At 42.3% G+C, this 27,732-nt stretch overlaps 1 protein-coding gene across 3 annotated transcripts in view; it reads right to left on the minus strand.

Annotated features, from left to right (window-relative positions):
- Nucleotides 1–606: 606 nt before the first annotated feature.
- The window catches only part of RNF111 (ring finger protein 111), a 40,050-nt gene continuing 12,924 nt past the window's right edge, over nucleotides 607–27,732 (minus strand). The window contains exons 3-14 of one of the 3 annotated variants that reach the window (XM_066636010.1): nucleotides 25,667–25,793; nucleotides 21,155–21,318; nucleotides 17,972–18,169; nucleotides 15,423–15,742; nucleotides 12,786–13,029; nucleotides 12,101–12,470; nucleotides 10,522–10,647; nucleotides 9,246–9,372; nucleotides 5,721–5,813; nucleotides 4,441–4,536; nucleotides 3,120–3,223; nucleotides 607–1,935 (exon numbers count right to left, since the gene is read on the minus strand). In XM_066636010.1, coding sequence (XP_066492107.1) covers nucleotides 1,818–1,935; nucleotides 3,120–3,223; nucleotides 4,441–4,536; nucleotides 5,721–5,813; nucleotides 9,246–9,372; nucleotides 10,522–10,647; nucleotides 12,101–12,470; nucleotides 12,786–13,029; nucleotides 15,423–15,742; nucleotides 17,972–18,169; nucleotides 21,155–21,318; nucleotides 25,667–25,793 — 2,087 coding nt within the window. In that variant the 3' untranslated portion in view covers nucleotides 607–1,817. Of the gene's footprint in view, nucleotides 1,936–3,119; nucleotides 3,248–4,440; nucleotides 4,537–5,720; nucleotides 5,814–9,245; nucleotides 9,373–10,521; nucleotides 10,648–12,100; nucleotides 12,471–12,785; nucleotides 13,030–15,422; nucleotides 15,743–17,971; nucleotides 18,170–21,154; nucleotides 21,319–25,666; nucleotides 25,794–27,732 lie in introns of all 3 variants that reach the window. The other 2 variants (XM_066636008.1, XM_066636011.1) reach the window with 2 other exon arrangements.

Genomic DNA, 27,732 nt, shown 5'->3' on the forward strand with positions numbered 1-27,732 from the left:
GATAAGAGGGCTTTGTGTGTGTACCTGAAAGCCAACTGAAAAACTAGCTATGAAAGTAAAAAGTATTCTCTTAGCTGTAGCCGACTAGCATGAATTTGGAATATGAAAACATATTATAAATAAATATTGGCAAATTGGGAGGAGGGATAAGAGACACCGATGACCCAAGGTGTACTGGTGCCCAAGATGGAAACCTGAATAGTACCATGCAGACTAACAGGAGGCACAATCTATTCTACAGGGAACAGAGCAGTGTCAGAGGTTAGCACCTGACTAGGCCTACCCAAGCCTGGTGGAAGCAGTAGCAATCAATGCAGTATTAGACAGCAGGTACTCCACAAAGAAACTAGTGCAGGACTGCGCAAAGAGCAGTCTTGCATAGCTTCTATTTACTGAGATTTGTCTAGAACTTTCCAGTGGTTTGTGTTTCCCCCTCCCAGTTTCCCCCCCCCCCCAGTTTAATTGCATCCCACTCTAAGATCCTTCGCACAGCTCAACATCTTCCCCTTGAGATGGCTGTCTCACTGCAAGGCAGCCACTCCATGATGTTGTTCTAGCTTCTAAAAGGATTTCAGGCCGATTTTAAGAAACACCACAAGAGACTGGTGGATTCAGCTAACTTTATTAACTGTAAAACTTAAAAAAAACCCAGATCCCATGACAGAGCATGGCCCTTTAAAAGTTCCATGAAGTCATGACTATCTGCCTTAAGAAATGAAATTCTAAGCCTTGATTCAATGTTTTGTGTTTTTTTCTTTTTTATAAAAAAAACCCAGTTTGTGCAGATCTTTAAATGAGTTTAGCATAAGACTGAGGAGCAAAAAAACAGTTGTCTTTTCCCCTGTTTTCCTACAAACTTATTTATTCAATCTGCATGTATCTATACAATCCAGCTAGTTGAAATCAAATACTTAGTGTTCATTAGAGCCGTCTCTCAACAGCAAAATTACATTAGAGGGATTCAAATTGCTAGACATAAGAAAATGGTACATACAATCTGACAGCAGTCTAAATGTTTTTTTTATATTGACATTCAAATATATCTGCATTGTGCTGAAGGTTTAAGAACATAAAAGTGTGATCAGAAAGGACACTCCAGTAACGAGTATGTCATTTGAAATCAAAAGGATTTGAATGTTCTATGTTCCCAGTTATTTACGGATGGTGCAACTTGGAACGAACAGCGCTTGTGGTGATTTTGCGCAGCCCCTGATCATTTCAAGAGGGCCTGCACAGGAGAAGCGTTCGGCATTTTTTGCCCAAACACCAAGAATACAGCAGCCTTTGTTTTCCTAATTAAGGAATGTCTTAAAACACAATAATATTCTTTTTTTTAAAAAAGTCAATCTTTATACATTTAAAACTAAAATACATGATTAAATTAAGGACTCTGAGGTTAGTAATGAGTGAAATCATACTTTGACAAAGCGCGACTCTATGTAAAAAATAAAAAACAAAAAGACCACACAATTTTTTCTACTTTCTAAAGCAGATAAATCTTGCCTGCAAGTTTGGGGGGAAGGGGGTCACTAAGCCCATTAACATGTGCAAAGAAATGCAATACAAGGAACCATGCAAAAATATGGGAAAACAGTGTTAAGAGTGGGGAAAACCGTAAAATCTAAAAAAAAAAGCTTTATAAATACACTGAACTGTAGGTTTAGCATTAGGTATACCATAGAGCAGACACACAGCACTCTAGCAAGGTTCAAATGCTTCCAACATCTGCACAGGTAAGTCATGCCATCTTTGGTTGACTGCAGTACCAGGAAGGATGGGTGTGAAGGAGGCGAGCGAGAGAGATAGGCAAAAGGGTGTCAACTCTCACTTGGCAGCTGAGCCTCAATGTCCACTCTGCAAATGGGGCACTTCTTGTTTGTAATCAACCACTGGTCTACGCACACTTGATGGAAGAGATGCATACAGGGAAGGCGCCTGTTAATCAGAAAAACAAAAAAGGAAGGTCAAAAGCACTTCAGGGGAAAGTGCAGCTATTTTAAACAGATGGCAATCATTTTATGGTGGTCCATTTTTTGCCTTTTTTCTGTCCCTTTGTACAAAAATAAACTCAAGGCATATCAAGGCATATCCACTGCTTCCGAGGTGGAACTCTAGTGTTTTTACCCATGACTATGGGCTTTGGGGCATTGTGACAAAATCTGCACAATGAAACATTCACTTCTGAAATGTAGGCTTATTAAACATTTACCCATTTGTTCCAAGGCAGGAAGGAGTGAGGGTGGCCAGGATTATGAGCTATGAATGTGTGATACAAAGTCATGCGAGGTCATTGAAGCCCAACATTTGCACTTTTCAGCCACTCTCTGGTTTCTGAGCCTTCACTACACTTCCCCCATAAACCAGCAAACTTCTCTTTGCAACTATAAAAACTAGAAGCTTTTTATTTTACAACTGACATTCTCAGTATACAATATGGCTATCGTGCAAATATAATGAATGCAGAATCATGATAAACAATGATAATGTTTAACTATTTTGGAGAAAGAATATAATTTTTTAAATTAAAAAAATGTATATATAAAACAAGTATCCTGAATTAAAATGGCTGCAGAAGCAGAACTTAAAAACACAGTACAGCAGAACTCACCCTGGGACAGACTGGCACTCACCACAAGGGCAGAATGTCACTTGACAAAGGCAGGGCTTCTGCTTTTGACAACAGTCTAAGCAGGGAGTCTAAAGCCGGTCAGAGGAATGGCATTACGACCTCCATATGCTCAAGCCCTCCCTATCTCTCATGCACACTAGCAGTGCGACATTCTTGGCAGTAGCCAATATTCACACAGAAGGCACAACCTCTAAACCAGCTCCTATAGGGCTAGACTTCTGCTGTTAATGCTACCTAAACTGATCCTGTGAATGTAAGAGCGGAAAATATTGTGATTCCTTAATTTAAACATTAACAGCAGTGCTTCAGTATGTTCTACCGATGGTTTACTCTTGAGATATACCAATACACTGAGGCTGCACCTGCCTGAATGCCCAAATGCTTCTGGTAATTTTTAAACTGTATACAATACACAATTTGAAAAATGGCTTGTGTTGCATACGAACAGCCCAGGACGCGAGTCTTGTATCTGCCACTGATTTTTAGTTACCTGACATCTTCACCTTCCTCTAATATAGATAAACAAATGGTGCACTTTTCCTCTGTGTCCTCCTCAGTTCCTTCCTCACCATCTTGTTTGCAGTGCAGTTTCCTCTGTGAGAACCAATCAGTTGTTACCTTGTTAGCAGAGATGACATTATTGGCAAACTGAATAAAATCTGTTTATGCACAGTGTACAAAGATTTACATTTTTGCTTGTATTACAACACAGGCATTTAAAATAGAAGACACATGAAAAGTTCAACAAAATGCAACAGTAAGATTAAACCAACCTGGAGGCTAGCCCCCCGATTCCCAGCTTCCCTACAATTATTTTTCAACCTATTCAATTCTGACAGTACATACACACATGCAGCTCTCTCGGAAATCATATACATACAAGAAGCAGAGTTTTAAAAGCCCAAAGCATAAAATTAGAGGAAAGACTGAACCAGGACAGTGCATCCAAAGTCTAAAACCAAGGATCAAAGAATCAGTTTGGTGCTGCAGGCCTAAAATAGGGATTGTGGTTGCATCTTAGAAAGGGTCAGGCCCCTGCAACGCTGGCACAGCATTTTCATTCACGTTGTGAACTTGAACAAAGTTCATCTTGGGTTGGAAAGTTCAGTTCCCTGCTCAACCACACACTTACACAGACTTTGGTAAGGCTTGCACTAACTGCCTCAGTTCATGGCCTTGATTGACAGTGTACTGGTTTACAAGACTGTTGAGACGATTAAGTGTTAACTGCTATTCACTTTTGTACGCTATATGACCAGCAGCCTCCCATGGCCAATGTTTTCTAGACCATACCATTTCAGACAATTAGTGGGTGTGGGGGGAACTGAATGTCTCCCTACACTTCAAAGTCCTTGCATATTCCTAGCCACATCAAACCATTAAATCCCCCCACATGTTGTCTGAAGTGGTGCAGTCCAGAAACCAGTCTTTGCGCAAGGCTACAGCAGCTTACATGGTGACTTGGGGAAAATTCTCTCATCCTTGCAACATCTGTGAAAACTTAGCTTTTAAACACCCATATAATAACAATTCAGAACTTTAAAATGAGAACTAAAAGCCCTGGGTCAGTTGTATTTATTTTCTCATTAGATCATCAGTTTCTATAGAAGCATTACCGAACTAGGCTCTGATGATTAAAGGGTTTCTTTTTTCAGGTAAGCATGTGTGTGTTGTATGTGGAGATATCCAAGGAGCAATTTTTGGTTGTGTAATACCTGCATGCTGAAAATGTTAAAAATTATGTTTCATATGTACTCCCTGTCCTGAGAAAGATACCTAAGACAGTTATAACAGCTCTGAGAAACTCTCACCTTCTTGTACTTGTGTGGATATGTACATCTTTCAATTGTTACTTGGGAAGCTCCACGATTCACATTTCCTAAACGCTCTTCCAGATGAATTAATTCCTGAAATCAAGAAGGAACCAGCACTTCATCCCATCAGTTCATTCAATCAATGGTATCATGCTTGTCTCTTCTACTTAATACACATGCAATTTATTTGAAAAGTGCAAAGTAATAATATATGTAAATGCTTCTCTATTTCTGATCTCTTTCTGTCTCTTTTGGTATCACCATGGTCTTGCCCAAGCATATTTATAATTGTTCCTCTGCCTGCCATTGGCTTACCTGCTCTGATGTCATAAAGAGGCTTAGCAAGGGGGTAGTTTAGTGCTGCGGTGGGGGCTCCCAAGACTTTAGAATCTGAAATCCAAGGCCTGTGTACAACCTTTATGAAATGGAGGCCCCCTCATTTCCCTGACAGGAATCTTTGGAAAGATACTTTGTTAGCATAGATTGGAAGAGCAGCCAAATGCTGTGCTTACACATGTGTTGGTTCACTGGATGTTTTTTAAAAAGAGACCATATGACTATAACTGCCCTGAAAAGGCTGCACTTCCTGATGCTGTTACAGATCAGACACCAAGAGAAAGGATGACTTTGAGTTGAAATAAATTGATCAGTTTTCTTCACTCCCAACATCATGAATTAATTAAACTTGCTGAATATTCCTTCAAATATTAATATTTATGTACCGCTTTTCAACAAAAAGTTGTTCACAAAGCGGTTTACAGAGCAAAATAAATCAATAAATGGTTCCCTGTCCCCAAAGGGCTCACAATCTAAAAAAGATGCAGAAGAGATACCAGCAACAGCCACTGGAAAAGACACCACTAGTACAGTAGTACATTAAGAGTTCATTAACTCTCTGCATCTGATACCTTAACTTCTCTCCTCCACATAACATACTACAGCTGTCAAAGCAGCCCAGTTTCACTTTACTTAGAGGATCTTAACAATTTGGCAGGAACTGTTCCCATCACCAAGCCATCTGAAGCAGTACTGCATCTTGATGCCATAATTATCTTTTGCAGTACATCATCATTAACTGCCACCTACTGTTGCATAATCCAGAAAAAGGCTTCAATTTTTAACACCTAACCTGTTCCCATAGCATGATAAGGGCCAGAGGTTGTTACAAAAAGTAGTCCAATTAGTTTCTATACATTTAATTCTGTGGGATACCCCACCCCCTTAATCCCTCCAGTTAAAAAAGTCTGCCACGAAGCTAGGTTTATTCTATTACAAACCTCAAAATTGCCCCTGAAAGGGCCTCTGAATGAAGTTCCATCCAATCCCGATGAAATGTAACGGATGTGAGGGTAGCCCGCCATGTCAGGAACCTAGTCAAATAGCAGAATGGAGTTAAATCTAATTGCAGAACAGTTTTGAGTGTTTTACTGTTCACTTTGCAAAGTACAGAATCCTGTTGCTTCAGTTCTCATCTCAAGCAGACTTCTGGTGCCCTTCCGTTCCCTCTCTAATCTCGCTTACTGCAATGGATCCTAACTCAGAAAACACATTTTGTCAAAGAAGAGGCACTTCTCTGTTTGAATTTTATCCAGTAGAAGTCTGAGAACTGCCAGTTCTCACTCAAACAAGATTTTAGTTGTACACACATTCCGTAATGATCAATGGAGTTTGGCAAAATCCAGAGCCATGAAATACACACAACATATGCCTAACGAAACATATTATAGAACTCAAAATAGTCAAAGAACTAGTCAAGGTAATGTTCTCCCTAGTGAAGGGCAACTACCATTCTCTGAGCTAATCAGTCTAGCATATTTCAGCCTATGAACTGAATTAAAACTATGCCTAATGCTAAAGTTTAAGATGTGAAAATGTGACAATATATGACTATTTCAATACTGCTATGAAACCTCAAATAAACTAGGACTCCCAATGGACTCTCAACATACAGTTCCACTACATTCATCTTTCCTGTGAATTCAAATCTTGCACACACTATGAGAAATTCCAATGCCTTTTTATGAAAAAGAGGAAAAATGACCACTGAAAAGGAGCACAGCAACATCCCTGAATATGGTCATGCATAAAACACTGTTTTTCTTCCTCAAAGTCAATCAGGGAAAACAAACACAACCAATTCCTGGTTAGTAGGCCTACTGTGTGGCAACATTACTGCCATGCACTCCAGAATCCCATGTCCTCTGATTTTCAAGGTGAAGTCTATCAAAAGCAATGGAAACCTCGAACTAAAGTAATGTCATGGAGAGAATATCAAGTAGACATTCCTTGTGTCCCAGCCATGCTCCAAAGCACTTCAGGAAGTAAATAGTTTTCATCTCAATCTGAAGATCTGTGTCTGACACAGTAGAAAGATTCAGTAGCTTGTGTTAAAATTCCCCATAAGTTCAAGCAATTTACTCAGGCAGCTAAAAATGGTTTCTTCATGCCTGAATGGTTTTACTCTGTTGCACTGGCTATAGCAGTGGTTCTCAAATTTTTTATCACCAGGACCAACTTTTTAAAATGACACTGACATTCCCAAAAGAGAGCTTAAAGCCACCTAGCTTTAAGAGACTTTTTAAAAAAGTGATCTAAAAAAATAATATTTTTATTTATTTATTTGCAAAAAACTCAATCAATTTCCATAATGAGGCAGCCATAATTAATATTCTCAAGGCTAGAGGGGCTTAGTTATGTGACCCAGCCTTCACCTGCCCCCACTAACTGTCATTGATGGGGAAAAACACACCAAAAAAGATGCTCAAATATTTATCTCCCTATATTTACACAAGCTTACAAACTACAGGAGCTCAGCTACTTGCAAACTGCAGGAGCTCATCTCTTTGCAGGGCAGTTAGCAGCTCTCTGATTTTTCAATAGCCTCAGGGTTTGAGGCAAATAGTCATCTGATCTTTCCATCATCTGTGTTTTCATTGGAGGCTCTGTGGGACCCACCAGAAATCAGGACATGAAGTGGGTTCCAACCCACAGTTTGAGAAACACTGGGCTATAGCATTCATGATGCTTAAGGGAGACTCCAGCAACTAGTTCCTGAGCACTCACAATCTAGAAACTAGTTGGCATCCTTCAGTCTTGGAAGACTATGGTATTGCGCTCTGAATAGTGGTTCCGGAACAGTGTCATCTCTAGTGCGCGAAGCCTGGGTAAGGTAGATATGGATAGACTGTTACCCATGCAGCAAATCCCCCCTCTCCACGTCACTGAAATGGTCCAATGGAAAGGCAGAAGCCAGTACAGTTGGTTCCAGTGGCATTGCAGGAGTTGCCAGAACGTGACTGTGTTCAGCCATAAACTGCCTCAGGGACTCCGGCTCTGGATTTTGCCTCGAGGTTGGCTCCTGAAGCCTTTTCCATAACTGGATGTAGCCACAAGGCAGTGGAGGTTTGGGATCAGAGTTTTCCTTCTCTCAGATGAGCTGCCTTCCCAGGCTAATAAGTCCCATCTACCCAGTGGCTGTTTAGTCGCCTCTTACGACAAGTACAGCCAAACTGAGGGCCTATTCTTATCCCCAGCCCCCAGGGGATATCTGAAACTACCCCTAGCAACTACCTGAGCACTAAAATGCATCATAACCTACCATTAATCTGCGCTACTATACTCACACAATCTGTTCTTCAGTACTCAAAAAATACCATAACTTAACTATGAATAAAGGTTGTAACTGCTTCTGTTGACCAACCTCTGGTCCCGCCAATGTTTCATGCTTTTCCCAAAGAGCAATTCGAAAGCTATCCCAATTGGATTTAATGATGCTGCAAGAGGTCTGGAGACATTGATTTACAAATCACTTAACAGTTGTACTAAGTGCTCTATAACAGAATTACACTCCCTGCCAAAGCAGCTCACTAATCTAAGACATGGTTTGTATGATCATAAGTGACATGTGAAGAGAAAAATCAATGGCATCTACTTTCGATGAAATGACAGCACAGGAAGTTTTGCACAGCAACTGGAATTTTAAGAAATTCCCATATAGTTTAGGAGCTGGTTCCACTTGAAAAATTGTTTCTTCACCTATGAAGTTCAATAAGAACTACTAGAACAGGTCAGCACTGGCCTCCACTTTTGCATAAGCTGACTGATTTCTACAAGTGTGAAGAAGACAACCTTCTCCTAAATCTTAAAAGGCAGAGATTTTGTGGATTTAGAAGCAGTTCTCAGGTTGTTCTAAATCCACCCAAAACAGCAAGTGGAAAGAACCATCCTAGTTATTGGTATAGCCTCCCCAATCTTCTCTTGCCTACTGCCACCAGGAGTTACTGAGAAAACGTATTAAAATGGGGAGGTCATTCCCTTTGATGAACACAATCGCTTCCACAAAGTCAAATCTGAACCAGTAACTGCAGCAAAAGTAACTGGAGGATAATCGTAACTGCTGTTTTCATACCATAATCAAAAAATGTTGCGACACAGACTTCTGAAGCCCAACTTTGAACTAAGCAAAAATCAGATGCAGAGGGTCAATGTACTACTGGATAATTAAATTTGGGTATCTTCTGACTGGAAGTTGAAAACGCGTCTGTCCTAAATACAGCAAGTCTCTTCCCACTTTTTATTAGATCATTCAACGCTTTTGCAACCATTACTTAAAGAGAGATCACAAAAGGAAAAGAAGAACTTCAGATGAAATGAAAAGGGGGCACAATCCACTAAGAACTCTCCGACATCATCCCCACTCTTTTCAAGAGAGGCTCCTGCAGGAGGTATTCCTCAATGGATGTTGCACAGTATTATCAGAAAATGGCACATACTGGCAGGGTTTTCACAATTTTTCTCCTTACCATTAAAGGAAGAGCACCTATTTGTAAATGGTGAAGTCGAGGAGGTGCATGATAGTGAGCCAAGTGAGGGTGCAACGGACCTGGTGGGTATGTAGCTGCAGTCACTCCTGCTTCGATGCCTAGTTCCCTGTTGGGGAGCAGAAAGTTCACCTTTTATCACCTAGTTCTCATCCACTAGGCTGTGAAGTCAGCATCATATTCCCCTTTCAGGAAACAAAATTCTCACAGCTGTTAGGATTTTACAGTGATGGGCTGCCATGATCATATAAACAGTCCTAAAAGACTGATCTTGGTAATCCCCTTGAACTGTCCATGTTTCTTAGAGCACATTAGAATTGCACTCTTATACCTGGTCCACACTTTCCATACGAATCAATCACTGCATTAATCCCATAAACCAAAGTTACCTTGGTTTGAACCAATCACTCTTATGGCACAATCCTATGCTGGTTTGTGCGGGCAGGATGAGCATGTGTGCTATCCCGAATATGTTGCAAGGCACGTTGCAGCAGTGAGGAGGTTCATGGCACCGGTGCAAAGGCCTGTGCCAGCCTACTGGCGTCAGCAGAAGGTCTGAGCAGGTAAGGTCTCTGTGGGTCAGCAAAGGGGTGGGAGAAGGGCAAAGCATGAAGGGGGTGTAACAGGGTGGGGAGAGGACAGGGAGTGTGTAGATCAGTCCCAGGAGGGGGGCAGGAATGGCAGCAGAGGCCTCTGTTGTATCCTACCCCCTGGGCCTGGTTTCCAGGCATTGGGCCGCTTGGATTTGCGCCAGTTATTTTGCTAGCACAAAGTCAAGTAGCCCCACTGAGGGTGCTGGAACTTACACAGGGCACAGTAACAAACATTCCCTTGCCCTAAAGTGCCTGCTGGTCACCTCCTTTCCCACACAGGATGCAACTGAGGCCATTTCAGCACTGCTGCATCTTGCTGCAGGCTGGAGAATAGGATTAGGCGGTTAGTATAACCTACCTCACAGGGCAGGAGTGAGGACTACTCAAGCAACGAAGAAAGCGTAGGACACAAACACTGTACATAATAACTTTTTTTTGTTAAAGATGTACTATAAAATTATTTTAAACAAAAACAAGCAAATGATGTTTACTTAATTACAGAGACAACTGATCCAAAATAAACTGAGTGGCCTGAAAGGGATACTTTCTATACGATTTTTCTGAAAGGCACAAGCTTAGAGACTAGACACATTTCCTAATTCAAAGGCAACTAGGCCCCTACCATCACAATGATGGTACCTGCCAAGAGATGAGAGTTTACTAACCATGCAGACCTCTCTGGTGCTTGACGAGGATGTGAAGACATTGTCTGAGGTACGTGAATGTGATGCCCATGACCGTAGTTGGGGTGCATCCGGTGAGGATGTGGTGGGGGTCGTTCGTGCGCTCGCCTGGGGATAGGAACAAAGCATTGTAGCCTGTCAACGCACAAACTCTGTCTGAGCATGATACTTCACAATAGAGAACAAAGGCAAATGAGGCAAGTGTGGCTTCGCTGCTCTTGGCTCACCCTTAGACAGTCTCTGCTACATGTACAGATGCTCGCTATGCCTCAACCAGCACCTGAGCAGGTGTGTATGCACAGAAAGGACAGGAGAATGGGTCAGAGTTTGGGAGAAAAAGGCTTGCTGGTAAAGAGTAAAACTGCATCATTAGATGCATAAAACTGAACTGTCCTGTAAAAGCCTATGTATCTAGAAATAGCACATTTCTAAATGCTAATCACTTCTGTTACATGTGTAGCTTCTTTGTTTTGTTTTTAAACTTATCCTAGAACTGATGTGGCCTAATTAAGATAGATGTTATCAGCACTGGTTCCTACAATGGATGAAAAATATTAAGCAACGGCCATCTTAATGTGTAGTTTTCAAAACCAGGGAACTGCACTAAGCAAATATAATGCAGCCATTCAAAAGGGAAGGGGCTGGCATTTTAACAAATAGCAACCTACCAAAGCTGAACAAGGCTATGTTTGATAATGGAAAGGAGGGTTCTATCAGTCATTGTTTCTGTTGGCTTAAGTCGTTCACCTCTGTCAAAATTAACACAACTAAGGGAGTAGAATGCTTCTGCTGCTTTTAGGCCCAGCTGCCCTTCAGTCTCATGTTACAGAAACAATTCCCATTATCCCCCCCACCCACCCATGATAATTTCTTCTGAAAATAAGAAGAGCCCTGCTGGATCAGACCACAGGTCCATCTTGTCAAGTATCCCGTTTCCAATAGTGGCTAACCAGATGCCTCAAGGGAGCCCAGAAACCCTTACTTGCTGTTGCTTCCCAGCAACTTGCATTCAGAGGCATGCTGACTCCAACTCTGCAGATAGCATATAGCCATGACAACTAGTAGCTATTGATAAACTTGTCCTCTAGGAATTTGTCTAATTTTCTTTTAAAGGCGTCTAGGCTAACAACCATCACCATATCTTGTGGCAGTGGATTCCATCATTTATGTGCTGTGGAAAGAAGTTTTTGTCTGTTCCGAATCTCTTGTGGGAATTTTGTCTTCTGACCCTAGAGAGCCAACATAGCGTGATGTATCAGACAACAGCCCTGAAGATGCAAGGTTCAAATCCTCACAAAGCTCACTAGGTGATATTGGGCACGTCACCAGTTCTCAGCCCAAACCATCTAAAAGAATTGTGGGGAGGAAAAATGAAGAGCCATAAAAACAACCTTGAGCTTCTCGGAAGGAGGGTATAATAGAAATCTAAAAAGTAGTTAGATTTCAGCTACTGCTGATCAAATGCAGACTTCTAGCTATCTAGTTACTTCTGCAACAGGGTCCAGGTGGTTCCTCCCCTCCCCCCCCCGGGGAGATCACTTGCAGCTGCTTATTGACATACGTTGGGTGCTGCATCATTCGTCGCCGCTGGACCTCCATCCTCTGGATCACTTCATGGGGGTGCAGCCTCTGTGCCGAAGGTGCTGTGGCAGGGATGTGGTGGGAAATTGGCTGGTGGGCAGCTGGGAGATGTTGCGGGATTGGGGCAGCTGCATTGGCTAAAGGGTGAGGAGGGGGTGGAGGTGGGACAGGGTGAGAAGAGGCGTGTGAGGACATGGAAGGGTGGAAGGGATGTACGGGATGAGGGATGACGTAGTCAACTTGAGGCGGCGGCTGTGGCTGAGGTGGAGCACGGGGTGGAGGAGGAGGGTTTCCGTGGGAATGGGGGCACGCCGAAGCTTGATGATGAAGAGGTCGAGTCAAAGAGGGATCTGTGTGGGAGGGGAGGAAAAATCAGCAAGCCCTATTAGTCCGTTATAAGAGTAAGCTCAACAAGAATCATCTGATAAATCCATCCTGCTACACCCTTGATAAGACCCAAACAGCCTGTGGCTGCCTTCTCCCCTTACTCCAAGGAAAAGCTCGGCACAATACCATGGCACCACAAGAGTAAGAGAAGCTTCCTGTCAATTATACCACTTTGCTGAGGTTATGTAGGCCACTGCTAATGCAAATATGGGGATATTTTCTGAGGGATAGCACGGTTGATCCTGCCAACCCATACCACAGCCAGCAGCTATACTTACAAGGCATATAATGCTGACAGGATGACAGAGAGGCCTGTGGTGGGGGCTGGGGCTGTGCAACCATGTTTGCGCTGTATCCATCTATGGTAATTGGTTGGCTAGGAGCAGCTCCAGCCTGGTGCCCATATATTGATGTTCGGGAGGAAGATCCAGGACAGCAAGGGTCGAAGGCTGATGCTCCATGGAAAGAGCCACTTCCATGATTCCTAATGCCATTGCTGCTTAAATCAACTGGCAATGCCTGCTGTGGGGAGGGACAAAAAATAAGATTTAAATATATGTGGCGTCAGGATTCAAAGGCAGGCACAGGTGACTTAAAAAGCACAGCACTGCCCATTATAATACAGCATACATAAAAGGATTAAACAGTTAATTCAGAGAGCCATGGTCAACATTCTGTTATTGTGCCATTTTTAGTTTTGCTGCTATTTTGTCTTAAGTTTTAATTATTCTTGTTTGTTTCTGGGCAGGAGTTCTGGTCTAGAGGGTAGAGCCTCCGTTTGCCTGAAGATAACATCTACAGGTCACCAGTTCGAGGCCACCGGCACCGTGCGACCTTGAAGCAGCTGACAAGCTGAGACGAGTTATTCCACCTGCTCTGAGCGTGGGAGGATGGAGGCCAGAATGTGAAACCAGATCAGAAAGAAACATCTGAATGTTGTGGTTCTTGAAAGATAGAATCTTCTTTCAATTGTAAAAATCCCTATGGGGATTTAAACAGCCTGCCTACGTAAACCGCCTTGAATAAAGTCTGAGGAGAAATCTGACGACCAAGAAAGGCGGTATATAAATACCTGTATTATTATTATTATTGTTTCTTCTATGACTATATCCTATATGCAGCTTTGAGTACACTTCCTGTTGTAAAACAAGATAAAAGTGAAAAAAGAAGGTACATTATTTGTTCTTCATACATTATTCTCATTTAAAATGAGAATGGAGGCATGGTTTTTCTGCATGAAACAAACAACATTTCTTTTGGAAGTGAACCGAGTTGAAAAACATAAGCAAATCTCTTTGATCTTTAACAAAAGAGTGATTTCCTAAAATAGCTCTCTGGAACTAAGACACCTTCCTAGAACCAGCCATGAGCCATCTAGGCCAGCACCAATTCCAACAGTTGTCATCTGGAACATTCAAGCAGCATTTGGCAAACACTGCAGCCAAAACATGCCTCACAGAGAGGGTGGGAAAAACTGGATTTTCTCAACCAGATCTCCTACACTGGCCCATTTAATGCCCAATGTCAAGCTTTTCACTCAATTCCTATTTCTTCTCTGTGATCATCTTTAGCATCTCAATCCTGCAGAATTCTGGACTTTTTTTGAAAGCAGAATTTATTCTGCAATTATCCATACAGGAGATGACTAATATTGGTGGAGGACAATGGTTCCCAAACTGTGCACCATGGCACCTGACGAACTCACAGGCGTGCAACGGAATGTCCCTGGTGGCCTCTTCTTACTGGCTCTCCTAGGTGCCAGCATCCTGAATTGCAAGAAATGTGCACAATTCAAGATGGCAGTGCCCAAGAAAGCCAGATGTTGGCTCTTTGACAGGGCTCCATGACCGCTAGGCAGTGACCACAGTAAGTTTGGGAACCACTGGCTTCGGACATCATGATATCAGAATGTGTTTCACATTTCCTTAGCATGGAATTCAAAGAACACTGACAATAAAACAAGGAATCCTGATGTCATTCACATAGGTCCTCTCTGTCTTGTTCTCTCTAAACACACTGTAGTAAACTAAAAAAGTACCCCCAATTAAATGAGCAACAGATTAAAAAATATAACCAGTGAAGTACTTATAAAAATTGAAAGTGACAAAAGATACTCTTCATTCTTTCTCATACAAGGGAAGCCTCTTGTAAGCCACTGGCTGCTATGATGCATCTAAAAACAAATGAACCGTGTTCCTTGCTATGGAACCACTGTTTTTAGATATATGAAAATTTAATCAACAGATTAATCAACTAAGTGCAAGAACTAATGTGTACTTTTATAACATGTCTTTGATGGCCATCTGGCTAAAATTTCACATGAGTATTTTCATCTATGGTTTGTTTTCCCACATAGCTGACAGGTTCTTACTTCCTCAAACCATGATTGCAGTGTTTTCCACTTGGTTCAATTAATATGCGATAGGCAATTCATGTAGTATTCACGTAGGCCTGAATGCCTTCAATAAGATGACCTGCAAGCAGACTGGAGAAAGATTTCCCATGTATGAACAACTCCATTCTATCAACACTGAAGTGCATTCTTGGAGAACAACCATGGATGTAACATGCACAAGTAAATTCCCACCCAATAACTGAACCTGGCTCTAATATTTCTTTAAGTCACTGACAAACCTAGTTCAAAGCATTTCACATATCTTCTCAGTAATCCTCCAACAATCTCCCAGTAAGGCAGGCCACTATTACCATCATAGAGAGAGCATGCTTCAGCCAAAGTCACATAATGAGCTCATGACTAAAGCAATCTGAACCACAAATCTCCTGGTTCACAGTTTAGCCTCTTGGTCACAACATCACACCAGAAGAGACAAACTGCATGGTGAAGAGAGAACTATTGCACAGAACCCTTTGCTGCGGCACAAGAACATTCATTGAGCATCATAAATTAAACTTGCCTGATCGTGGTAAGTGGTGCCAGAAGTGCTGCTTGGTCCCCCAGGTGCCAGTACTGGGGGAGGCCTTTCAATGGGGCAGCTGGATTCACTGAACGAAGGGGAGAGGGGGACGTTTGCATGGGGATTGTGGTGGTGGTGGTGGTGATGTTGGAAGTGGTGGCTGTGCTGCTGGAAACAGCTGGCATGAGGGTGCCCCAGGACGTGGTGGTTTGTCGAAGAGCCTCCACAGGGAGAGTGCTGGGGGCAGCAGGAGGGCAGCCTTGGCATAGCAGGAGGACCAGATTCCAGTGTTGTACTTGAGGTATTTCCTCTTGCGTCATCTTAAATTGAGGAGGAAAGAAGCACACACAAGCACATCAGAAAAAGAGGAGGTGGAGAAAACAACAGCTGAACCAGAAGACTGCCAACTACATAAGCAGATGAGAGTCATTTGCTCTCACACATACGGAGATTGTGACGATGCAACTCTGTGAACCTTCTCTATTAAAAGTGCTACAGAAGAATTTGGAAAATGACTTTCTAAATATACAGAAATAACATTTTAAGGTGGATTCAGTAACATGTGTCAAAGTTTGAATTCAGCTGCACACCTTGGTTATGGTAAGCCATTCCCTGCCTCACATTTTCTGCCCAAGACAGGATGCTCTCCAAATTTGCCTGTCTTTCTACAGATACTGAATGCAGTGAATTGGCAGCCATGTCACCCTATGATAATCTTTCCAAGACTGCAGTAAGACAGACTCTCCTATGCCCATCTCCCCTTGCCAATAACTTTTCTGAAAGAGAAAGTCCCAAATGATTTCTCTTTCCTCTAACCCATATTGCTCCCATTTCATTGCAGAGTTTCAGTTCTTGGGCAAGAAAAAATAAAGCTCAAAAAGGTATCCTGCCTTCTAGGGCCAAAATGGGTAACAGGATCAAGAATTATAGGAACATACACAGCACATATTCCATGTTTCTCAAAGTATTTAATGAGCAGCTACGACAAGAGAATCTGATCTTCATTATCACCATAATAAATTAGGAAGTTAGCCAATTGCACACTTGAAGCTCCTATGTGAGCATGGGCTTCCTTGCTCGTATCAATCTCAGAGAAAACTCTATGCACAGGAATAGTGATGTGAACAAAGAAGCTCTTGCTTCAACAGGGGTTCTTTGCATGCAGGTAGAGAAACAGAGCTCTCTTATAGCACAATATGGTAATTTCACTAGCCACTTAAAACATGTTAGGACTATTAAAGGACTATTAATTGTGATTCAACCTCCTACGGAGGACCACGGCACTGTGACAAAGCACATGCTTTGCTTACAGAAGGTCCCAGGTTTAATCTCCAGTTTTTAAGATCTCTGGCAGTGAAGCTGGGAAAGAACATCCTCTGCTGGTGACCCTGCACACATTACACAGCCCAGTCAGGCAGGTCTTACTGACATCATAATGCAGTACAGGTTGAGTTCTATTATTCTGGGGTTCTATTATTATGAGGGTTCTGTTCCCAGAACTCACATGGATGGCAAAAAACACACTAAAGCAAAGCAGTTTAAAAGTCCCTTTGCTGCAGTGATTTAAAAACAGCCTTGTTGACCTTTTGAAATGCACACAGAGGCAATCAGTCTCTCTCCAGGTGCTCAGGCTTCACTAGGAGGCAGAAATCCCTCTCTTCACCAGGAGCCACAGTGAGGGGGAAAAAATGGGGCAGGTGATAATCACTGTCATTTAGCTTTGTTCAAGTGCTCAGGGAGGGGTTTGCCTTCCCTGTGCCTGGAGAAAGAATGATTGATGGATTGTCAGTGGGCTGCCCTCTCTAGCACTAATGAGGCTATTCTTAAAGGACTGTTTTCCTTTAATTTAAAAAGGGTACTTCTCATCACATTGAGATAGAAAAATCTGTGGATAATTAGGTTATACCTTTAATCACTTGCATGACCATCTCTCTACAACAGTTAAAAGCAGTTTTTTAAACTGTGATTTTAAAGGAATGCATTTTTCCTCTTCTCCAGGGATCAGCACATTCCTTCTCATTTGCAGGAGCCATTTGTGTTGAGTCACATCCGTGTATAAGAAATGTGTATAACAAGGTTGGACCTATAATACCTCTGATAGTGCCACCTCTTTTAGAGCTGTTTTGTTACACTACTCTTTGTTTTGGATTGATTGACAGCTGCCACAATCAATGAGAGCAGTGTATTCTGGCCAATCAATGACAGTTTCTCACCACCATCAATGATGTCCTCTGTTTTAGACAAGACCCTGCTTTCCAGGAACCCCACATTATTGGAAATATTATTAAATGGTCAGCCAGCAGAGTCTGCTTATACTACTGCAATACAACTGACCAACCTGAGATTGGGTGAACAGTAAGACTTCTTCAACTCTGCATCCTCAAGTACAGTCTCTATTTTCTCAATTAAATTGGGGGTGGGAGGAATATCCTAAGCTTATTCTGCAGGAGGGTGTATTTCATCTCCCAAGTAATGGGTCACAATCCAGTTGGGGTAAGCCAAAATTTCAATCTCACACAAGTAGTAATAAACCACATCTTATGCTATACCTCCTGTTGAACTTCCAGCAGTGCCGCTGTTGGCGAGAACAACAAGAGGCTCTGATGCTGCTGAGGTTTGGCCAGTGGAGATACTAGGAACTACATCAGAGGCCTGCTCTGCGGGTGCAGTACTGGAGCCATCGTTGGAAGCAGTGTTCGCAGCCTGGGATTCCACTCTAGAGGACGTTGTTGGCACAACAGTGGGCTCTATCATAAAAATGACAGACATTAAGCAAGTGCAGCCTGTAGTTCAGAACTTGTCTCTTTAATACACATTATGGGCAAAGATATGGAAGCCAGACAGGTTTACCACCATGCTAGTTCTGCCCATTCAGCTTGGTTTCTGTAGTGTACAGAGAACCTTTTAACAAGATTTTCATTCTCTCTTCAATCTTTTTGCAGATATTCTTATTTGCAACAATTAAAACAATGCAAGGTTTATGAGTAAGACATTGCTGATGTGTCATTTTAATGTTGTAGCTCACCCTGAGTTTGGGGTGCATTTGGGACTAATTTCCAAACAGAGAGGTAAGGCTATGTTTTACCAAGCTTGTGGTCATGCAGAAAAGTGATAGCAATTGCCATTTTAAATCAAGACTACATTTCATACTCAACCCATCAGATATCAGGCACATTGTCACAATACCACACCAGAACTAAAATGATTTAAAAACAAATTCAAAGCCTATCAACACTGCTTAAGATCTAAGTTAAAGACAAATTTTGGCCATGCTTTTAATCAAGTGCTCTCAAATTCAGTTGCTCATGATTCTTACTGTTAGAAGGAACATCTCTATACTTTCATTCTGAAAGACAACCTATTTTCCTGTTTTGATGAAACTGAAAAACCCAGATTTTTCATTCAGTGGTAAAAGGATAGAAATAGTCTGCATGCAAGAGGGGAGATCACTTTAATGCAAAATAAAATTGATAGATCACACCAAGTTATTGATTGAAGGCTGCAGCCCCAATGGTCACAGTTCAGCAGAACACAGGTCTTAGCAAATCAGGTCAAAATCTCCTGAATACAGAGGATTTCATCAACTATGCTAAGCAGGGGAAGCAAGCCCAATCCAGTTATTAAAGCCGTGTTGACCCACGTGAAGCCAACAATTTTGTGGGTGAGCAGAGATCTGAACCCAGATTGACAATGCCTACAATTGATCCAGTGCAGAAGGCATCTCTGTGCACTGGCGTCGCTAGAGGGTGCAGGAGGTGTGGGCCGCACCAGGTGATGTGCTGGTGATGCCCTGGGGGAGGACGCACTAACATCGCGGCGTTAGGAGCTAACCTGTCATGCCATACACCGTTGGATGCAGAATGGACAGCGGAGTGCAATGCAAGAAACAGAATTGCAATCGCTCCTTTTGTTCAAAAGTTAAGGCCAAAAAACTGGAAGAAGAAATACATGGAGCCCTATGGAAAGTGAAAGTGAGCCGTATTGCCCGTTTATTCGTGAGTAGGCATACTTGCCATAGTCCATGGAAAAAGGCAGGCTGAGAGGAATCCAATGACACTAGATTGCTCCAAATCCAATGAATGCAGCCCCCCAAAAACACCCAAGAAGGTCCCTCCCTCCCAGCTGCGAGTCTGAGCCTGAAACTAAGCCATGTGGCCGCATTTACTTGCAAGTAGGCACACTTGCCTTAGTCCATTGGAAAGGGCAGGCAGAGAGGACACCAAGGACATCAGAATGGTCCTCATCCAATGAATGAAGCCCCCCAAAACACCTGAGAAGGAGGTCCCTCCCTCACTCCTGCAGTCTATTGAGCTCCATGGAAAGCAAACTCAGCCACATGGTCACGTTTACTTGTGAGTAGGCAGATGTGCCTTGGCTTGTGATCAGGTCAGGCAAAGGTGAATGTGAGGACACCAGAAGGGTCCCAATCTGATGGAGCTGGAATGCAACAAATGCTCCAGAAGGCAGCCCCCCCCCCCACTAAAAAGGACAAAGAAAAGAGGCTTGAACTGGAAAGGGGCATGTTTTCTATTTTGCACTTGCAAAGCCAGGTGGGTCTTTATCTTGATATGCCTGAAATAGAAGAACTTTAAATTGGGCACTGGGGAGGGCTGAAATCTCACTGATTCTTTTTGGGGGGTTGCTATTGCAGGCAGGCTACAGAGTAAGCTCCATTGACCACTATGGAACTTGCTTCTGAGTAGACATGCATAGGCTTGAGCTCACAGGCTGCAATTCTACCCACACTTTCCTGAGAGTAAGTCCCATTGACCACTATGGGACTTCTTCAGAGTAGACATGCACAGGATTTGGCTCACAGGCTGCAATCCTACCCACACTTTCCTGAGAGTAAGCCCCATTGACCACAATGGGACTTACTTCAGAGTAGATTCACTTGGTGGAACAGGACTGGCTCCCCCTTATTTAATTATTTCTTTTATTTTAATTTAATTATTTATAATTATTTATTTTAAAAGTGATGATGTCACTTCTGGCCATGACATAACTTCCAATGTGTCCTGGACAGATTGTCATTCTAAAAAGTGGGTCCCAGTGCTAAAAGTTTGAGAACTGCTGCAGTAAGGTGATAGTAAGTTGACAGTGGGTGTGCGTATGTGACTCTACAAGTTTTCAAAATCACTAAAATCAGAATTTGGTGGAATAATCCCATCATGTTATGTATCAATCAATGCGTAATTTCATGCAGAATGCAATGAAACAAACCACACTGAAATATCTATGTTCTATCGAAAGGTGCAGCCAAAAAACCAGTGGGGGCGGGGCAATAGTACATCACCACACCCACCACCTGGGGCGTTGCTCCGCCCACTGCATGGGGTGATGCGCAGGCCTCCCACACTGGGTGACGCAAATCCTAGTGACGCCACTGTCTCTGTGCAATTCTAAGTTCTGCAAATGAGTTAAGGATGAAAACAATATTTTTTTAAAAAATGCTTTTCGTTAACATAATTTCTTCCAATCATAGAAGTTTTTTGTGTGGGAGAAGCTACAGAAATTTAGAATTTCTGCAATAACCTGGGGATGGGGCAGGGCAGGATGTTACGCTGACATGGCATGAATCTTTAGGGAGCAACCTTTTCCTGAAACAAATGATTGTGAGAGATAGGCCTGAGCTTGTCTAGGCAAGTAGGCCTCTTTTTCTTTTACTAAACACTAACTTCTCACTTGTAATGAGACATCATAAGCTGGTTGTTGCTACCACTGCCACTTACCATCCTCATCCACTGTAAGGTCCACCACTTCTGCTGCATTCTGTCGCAGTGGCTGGATGACTGTGGAGATTCTACTACGATTCCGCTGCTCTTGTGGTCGTGAAGTGTGGGAACTTGAACTGTGGCCCCAGTGAGATCTTGAATGCCCAAGTGATGAACGAGACCTGACAAAGAAAAGGCAGTTGCTTGGAACATGGGAGGCTTTGCTTTTTCAATATGTTAGTAAGGGTGATCACATTTGCAGTCTGCTCTGCCAATGGATTGCTCAAAGAACATTAAAGACTGATTAGCTTAAAGTATATTGTTTTCTAGTTCAGATGTGGTTTGACTTCAATCGTGTGCAGTTTACTCTAAGAAAAAAAGCAAAACCAAAAACCCATGGCCCATTAACGCATGATAATTAATCAGGATCCAGGAACTCTTAACTGTTATGGCATCATTTGTTACATGATCTCAGGTTTGCACTCCTGCTAAAAAACATAAGACACAACTTACAGCATCAAGATGCACAATGCAATGCATTCTGGAGTGACACTGGGAGAAAGGAAGAACCTTGGATAGACCAGAAAGAAGCTGCAGGCAACGCAGAAGGCTGCCTGCAGCCCTGAAAACACAGTGATTTTGCTGTACTAAGGTAAACAGAACTATTTTTAGCATTCACTATCATTATCTTTCCAAAGGGTGTCCCTGGTATTCATGGAATAGTGGGTAACTGAAACAGCAGATACCGAATTCACGGATATTGGAGTTCACCTGTACTTTATAAGCATCCCAGCAATGATCAGACTATAAAATAGGACACCAAAAATTGGCCAGTATTCTTCCATTTTTCTTCTGCCTGTTCCTTATGGATAACCTATTACATTTAGATACCTTGCTACATGCAACGACGCCAACAGCTTTTTCACTAGTTGCAGTGCAACTACTGAATACAAGATACTCAGACAAGGCTGATAATACTCAGTTCACCCCATTACATAAATACGCACACAAGTATATCCATATTGCAACTAAATACATTATCCTACACAGGCATGTGCGCAGTATTAGTTATGGTATCAAGGGTTAAAAATGGGACATATGCTGCCTTTTGCACCATGAATGTAGAGGTCTAATGAAGCAATGCAGTGTTACTACTTTGGGCAGGAGGTCTGGTCTAGAGGGTTGAGCCTCCATTTGCCTGAAGATAACATCTGAAGGTCGCCAGTTCGAGGCCACCAGCACCGTGTGACCTTGAAGCAGCTGACAAGCTGAGCCGAGCTATTCCACCTGCTCTGAGCGTGGGAGGATGGAGGCCAGAATGTGCGACCAGATCAAGAATGAAACATCTGAATGTTGTGGTTTCTTGAAAGATAGAAACCTTCTTTCAAATGGTAAAAATCCCTATGGGGATTTAAAAATTGCCTGCCTATGTAAACCGCCTTGAATAAAGTCTAAGGAGAAATCTGAGGACCAAGAAATGCGGTATAGAAATACCTGTATTATATTATTATTACATTATACTTCCACCACATTCTAACCTTAATTCATACTTTTTATATTTATGTTCTCTTAGATACCTCGGAGTGCTATTTTAATCTGATACAAAGAAATAGGAAGCCATGGTAACGAACTGAAAGCTCCAACCTTTCACTACATCTCCTGATCAGAGAAAGTACCATGTCAGTTTCAAGCCTGTTAGAATCACAGGCCTTCATCCAGTCATGGGTACTTTTTTTTTTTTTTTTTTTTTTTAAAGAACACGATGTCCTTTGGGTTATGGCCATCCTTTGCCTTCAATAAATAAATAGTACAAGTATTTGTTCCTTAATGACAGAGATTCATTCTGTAATCCCTGTCAATGAGACACAGAAGTCGTTGCCCTGATACTTGCTAATGGCTGCCAAGTTGTGCCCCAGAATGCCTTGCAGCAGCAATCACAACTCAGAAGTGGGTCGCGATTGCTATTTTTAGACATTCTGAGGCATGGGGAGCCCTGCAGAAGGCTTCACGGGGCTCCCTGAACTCCTTGGAGGCAAGCACTGGCAAGTGAGTTTTTAAAAACTGCTTTGTCCCCAATGATGGTGTGATCCTGGGATCCTACTGCTGGGATCCTACTCCACCATCCCCCTGCCCAGCCCCTTAAGGGGGCAGAGACAGGGCTTCCCAGGCTGGTGGGTTGCAACTCACAGTGCTCAAATGCAATAGGAGGATGTTTTTAGCTGTGACCAAGAATACCTTCATTGCCCTTGGATGGTCTGCAGAAGGGAGAAGGGGCACTTTGGTCTCGATCAGTGGTTGGCAGAACACTGGGGAATTTTCAGTATTGTTTTAATGTTTTGAGAGTCACCTTTGAGGTCCTTTGATTGAAAAGCAGGACAAAAAAATGTAAAATAAATAGAACACTCAGCTGCTAAACAGCCAGTTGATTTTACATGATGAGAATGGGCTTAGGAAGACAGAAAGTTCGCTGGGGCTGGGTTCAAATGTAACATCTAAAAGTGATATTGCTAATATTTTTGCTGCTAGCTTCAGTGGAAGAAGGGTTCGCACTTCTTGAGAGGCTGGAAAGAGAGCAACCTCTTTATACTCAGCTCACATTGGCTAAAATTCAGAATTTTGCAGAAAGTATTCCATTTTTCTTTGATCAAGGCACTAACAGATGTTCTACAAGCAGTTTGATCAAGGCTAACAGCTCCAAGCATGAATGCAAGACAAAGACCAAAACAGTTGACAGTCTAAGTAGTATATATTTTCCTCTAGTGTAGCCACAGAAATATCCTAGATTGACAGGGAGGAGGTTTTTGCATGCAGTAACACAAATAAAATATATGTGTGTGTGATTTGTTGAAGCAGGAACAAGGAAGACAACAACAGCCAAACTGTAAGACTCAGAGTAAAGAAAAATTTAAGAAAAAGGAACTACATATTAAACATAAACCCACAATTGTTGCCTCATTTTATATTCTCATTCAATGGCGGGGTTAACCTTTCACAAGACTGAGGCAAAGGACAAATTCTGGAAAGTTATGAAGCAACCTCATAAAGTGAGTTATGTGTTAACTGGCTGCGTGCAAGACAAGTACTTATTAGGCACTTGTAAAACATATTAGAGTGTAATCATAAAGGAAGCTAGTTGCCTTTCAGCTCAAAATATCAAAACTAGACTGAGGTTTTGTAGATGGAAAGAAGGAGCAGAACCTTTTCAGTTGCAGCACTCTGGCATCTTGTATCTCCAACTACCTACTAGTGCCCAGTGAATACCTGGTTTTTCGTTTTAAAAATGGGTCTTTGAGGGAAGTTCAACTGACAGCACAATCCTAGACATGTCTATTGAAAAAGCCTCATTAAATTCAATGGTCCTTACTCCCAGGAAAGTGTGCATGGGACTTCAGCCCTAGAGACTTAAAAAAAAAAAAAAAAGAACTGCTGATGAGCTAGATTTTCTTACCTGTTATCTGTTCTGACTGCTGATTTTATTATAGCATGAATATGTTTTGATTTTGTATTTCTGCATTGGTCTAACAAGTGGATGGAAAGTGGGATAGAAAATTTCAAATAAATGAGACAACTTTTATGGTTCAGGATGGCTGTCATATAACCTTTAGAACTGGCAGACACAGTGGCCCAATTAAACAAGATAATGGGGTATAAATGAAGGGGCAGAGCCTCATCTGTTTTATCAACAGAAAATAGTTTTTTAGTTTAAAGGCAATAGATATTTCAAAATGACTTTTTTTTAAAGGAGTAATAAATGATCTACAGCAGTGGTTCTCAAACTCACAGGGAGTTTGATAACTGAGATAAGTCTTGACAGGGGGATGACGACAACATGATTGGAATGATGACGCCGCCGGGTTCACAGGGGCTTTTTATGTACTTACCCCTATCTGCAGCAGCCTCCAAGGGAGCCCTGCAGCTCAAAATGCTTAAAAAACGAGATTGTGACTAACTTATGGTTTTGCAATTGTTCTGGTGTGATTGTTCTGATTGCGTCATCATTCTCTGACCCGGCCCCTTAAAGGGACAGAAGCAGGGCTTCTCAAGTTGGTAGATCGCGACCCACTAGTTTGAGAACCCCTGATCTACAGCAAGATTTAATACTGAAGAATTTCCTGATTACCAAGGGAGGTTAAAGCAAAATGAAAGGATAAGGATTTAATACACCACTAAAATGACAGCTAACTTGGCCAAAGTTCTCTCAAAACTTCTTTTAATCACAAAAATAATGACACAGTAAGGTTGGAAAAACAATTCAAATTGCTAAGCATTTCACAGCACTAGGAATTTTCCCAGCCTTTCCTAGAGTGTGTAACAGTCCAGTTACAGGGAACTCTATCCTGACTGCAACTCTAGGAGGCTCTAATCAAAAGTCTACAGAATTAAATAAGATACGCCAAAAAAAATCCGAGAAATTGACACTCACGGGTGTTTAGGAAAAAACCACCCTACCTGGAACACAAATACTATGATCACTATTTTACTCAAAGAAAGGTTTACACAAGCTGCCAGAAGATTCAGCAGAAGTCTTACCGGTAACTTTCTCCAACTGTTACAATCTCTACTTCACTGTCTGTTGAGGTAACGTTGATTTCTTCATTGGCAGTGACTTGGGGAGTGGAGGATGCTTCAATCACCACAACGTCTTCATCAATACTCCCTGCAAAGAAAGATGCAAAGAGGGAGAACAGGAGACCCAAACAAGTTGCATTATGATTCTATTTCACAGGGTATCAAATATGTATGATGCAAAACAGAGGTAATCAATGAACATTTCAGAAAATGTAAGAAGGAAAGAAAGTAGTAGAACAACTAGTCTGTGGTAGCTAAACTTACTTTTATGAAACTACAGCCCTTTCAGTTGTGCCTGAAAGTTTCCCTCCTTACAAGGGACAGCTATTTATTTGATCAGCCAAAAACAGCTAAGGGCTAAGTAGCTCTTCCTTGTTTGCAGATGTCTTCAAACATGACATCAGAGTACCATCACATGGTTTACTGAAACTCATATTGTGCTTTTCCTGAACAGAACTCAAGGCAGTGTACATAGGGTTCATAGGCTGCCTCCCCTCTAGGCACTGCTCAAACCCAGACATGTTTAGCTTTGGCAAGGTGGTTGTATTACATGCCTTTAGTCTACAACCTCAAGACATTGTGTGGCACAAATAACTTAGGCCAAAGTTCCCTCAAAACCTCTTTTAATTACAAAAATAATGACACAGCAAGGTTGGGAAAAATTTAAATTGCTAAGCATTTCACAGCACTAGGAATTTTTCCAACCTTTCCTGGACTGTTAACAGTCTGGTTATAGGGAACTCTTGAGGGCCACCTGATCACAATGTACTCAATTTCCAAGTACAGCTTAGTCATATGTAAAGCTGGTCCTTCATGAATCTACCAAGACGTTTTACAAAGGACACCCCAGCCATGAACACAGTAGTTAATGTACATCTCTACTCAGCTAAATACTTTCTTTGTTGATCACATGGGCAATTTTTCAAACACTACCAAAAAACCCGTTCTAACTGGAACAAAGCTTAGAAATCGCTCTCTGTTGTGAGAATACATTAACACAGGGTTTCTCAAACTTTGAGGGAGCTTTACTCCCTCCGTAGGTTCTTGTGTGGAGGGGCTAGGGCAGCAATGCGATCCCCAGGATAGGGGTGCTTGTGCCTTACAAAAGGGGTGCTTGTGCCTTACTTTGCATGATGCTGGGCTGTAGCAGGCTACAGGAGGTGCAGGCTGCGCTGCACAGTGCTCCCCGACGCTTGGAACCTGCTAAAAAAGCAGGCGCAAAGCATCTCTTGCAAAACGGAAGTGCTTTGCACCCGCTTCTTTTGCAGGTTCCAAGCGTCGGGGAGCGCTGTGCAGGGCTGCCTGCACCTCCTTCAGCCCAGGATCATGCAAAGTAAGGCACACACACCCTCCCTCGCCCTCCTTAGCAATGTGATCCTGGAGATCACGTTGCTGCCTCCCTCCCCTTCCCCTGCCCCTTAAAGAGACGGGGGAAGTGTTACACAAACTGGTGGGTCACGATCCACCAGTTTGAGAACCACTGCATTAACTAGTTCTAGCCTGAAGATGGAGGGGAATGTTTAAAAAAGGTTTACTAGATCTGCATGTTAACCTCTGTACTAGAACACTGCTTAGGAACCCAGCCACAAGCGTGTCAGTGAGTGGGATGTGGCAAGAGAAGCAACAGAGGTAAGTGAAAATAGCAGAGGCATGTAGGAAGGAGAATAAAAGTTATGAGACAAGTAGCTGTACTAGAGTTAGAACTTCTACTCCATTAACAGGAGACTTCAATGACCACTATTTACACATTCTCAAATCTCCAAAGACACACACTTCAAAAACCTACCCCAAAAACCTACATTCTCTGGAATGTAAATGATGTGCACAGTGCTACAGAAACAGTTATACTGAAGTGACTCAAGAGAATTTTACAAGGTGGGATGGAGGAACAAATACTGCAAATTCAAACACACCAATGCATGGTCAGCAAATGCACCAAAAGCAACACAAAGGGTGCTCTTTTTTTCTTTTTCAACCACCTGCTCTTTTTTCCTTTTTCAACCACCTGGAGTAGATGAAAGCTCCTT

Source organism: Tiliqua scincoides, chromosome 8 (genome assembly GCF_035046505.1).
Source record: "Tiliqua scincoides isolate rTilSci1 chromosome 8, rTilSci1.hap2, whole genome shotgun sequence".
NCBI classification, from domain to species: Eukaryota; Metazoa; Chordata; class Lepidosauria; order Squamata; family Scincidae; genus Tiliqua; species Tiliqua scincoides.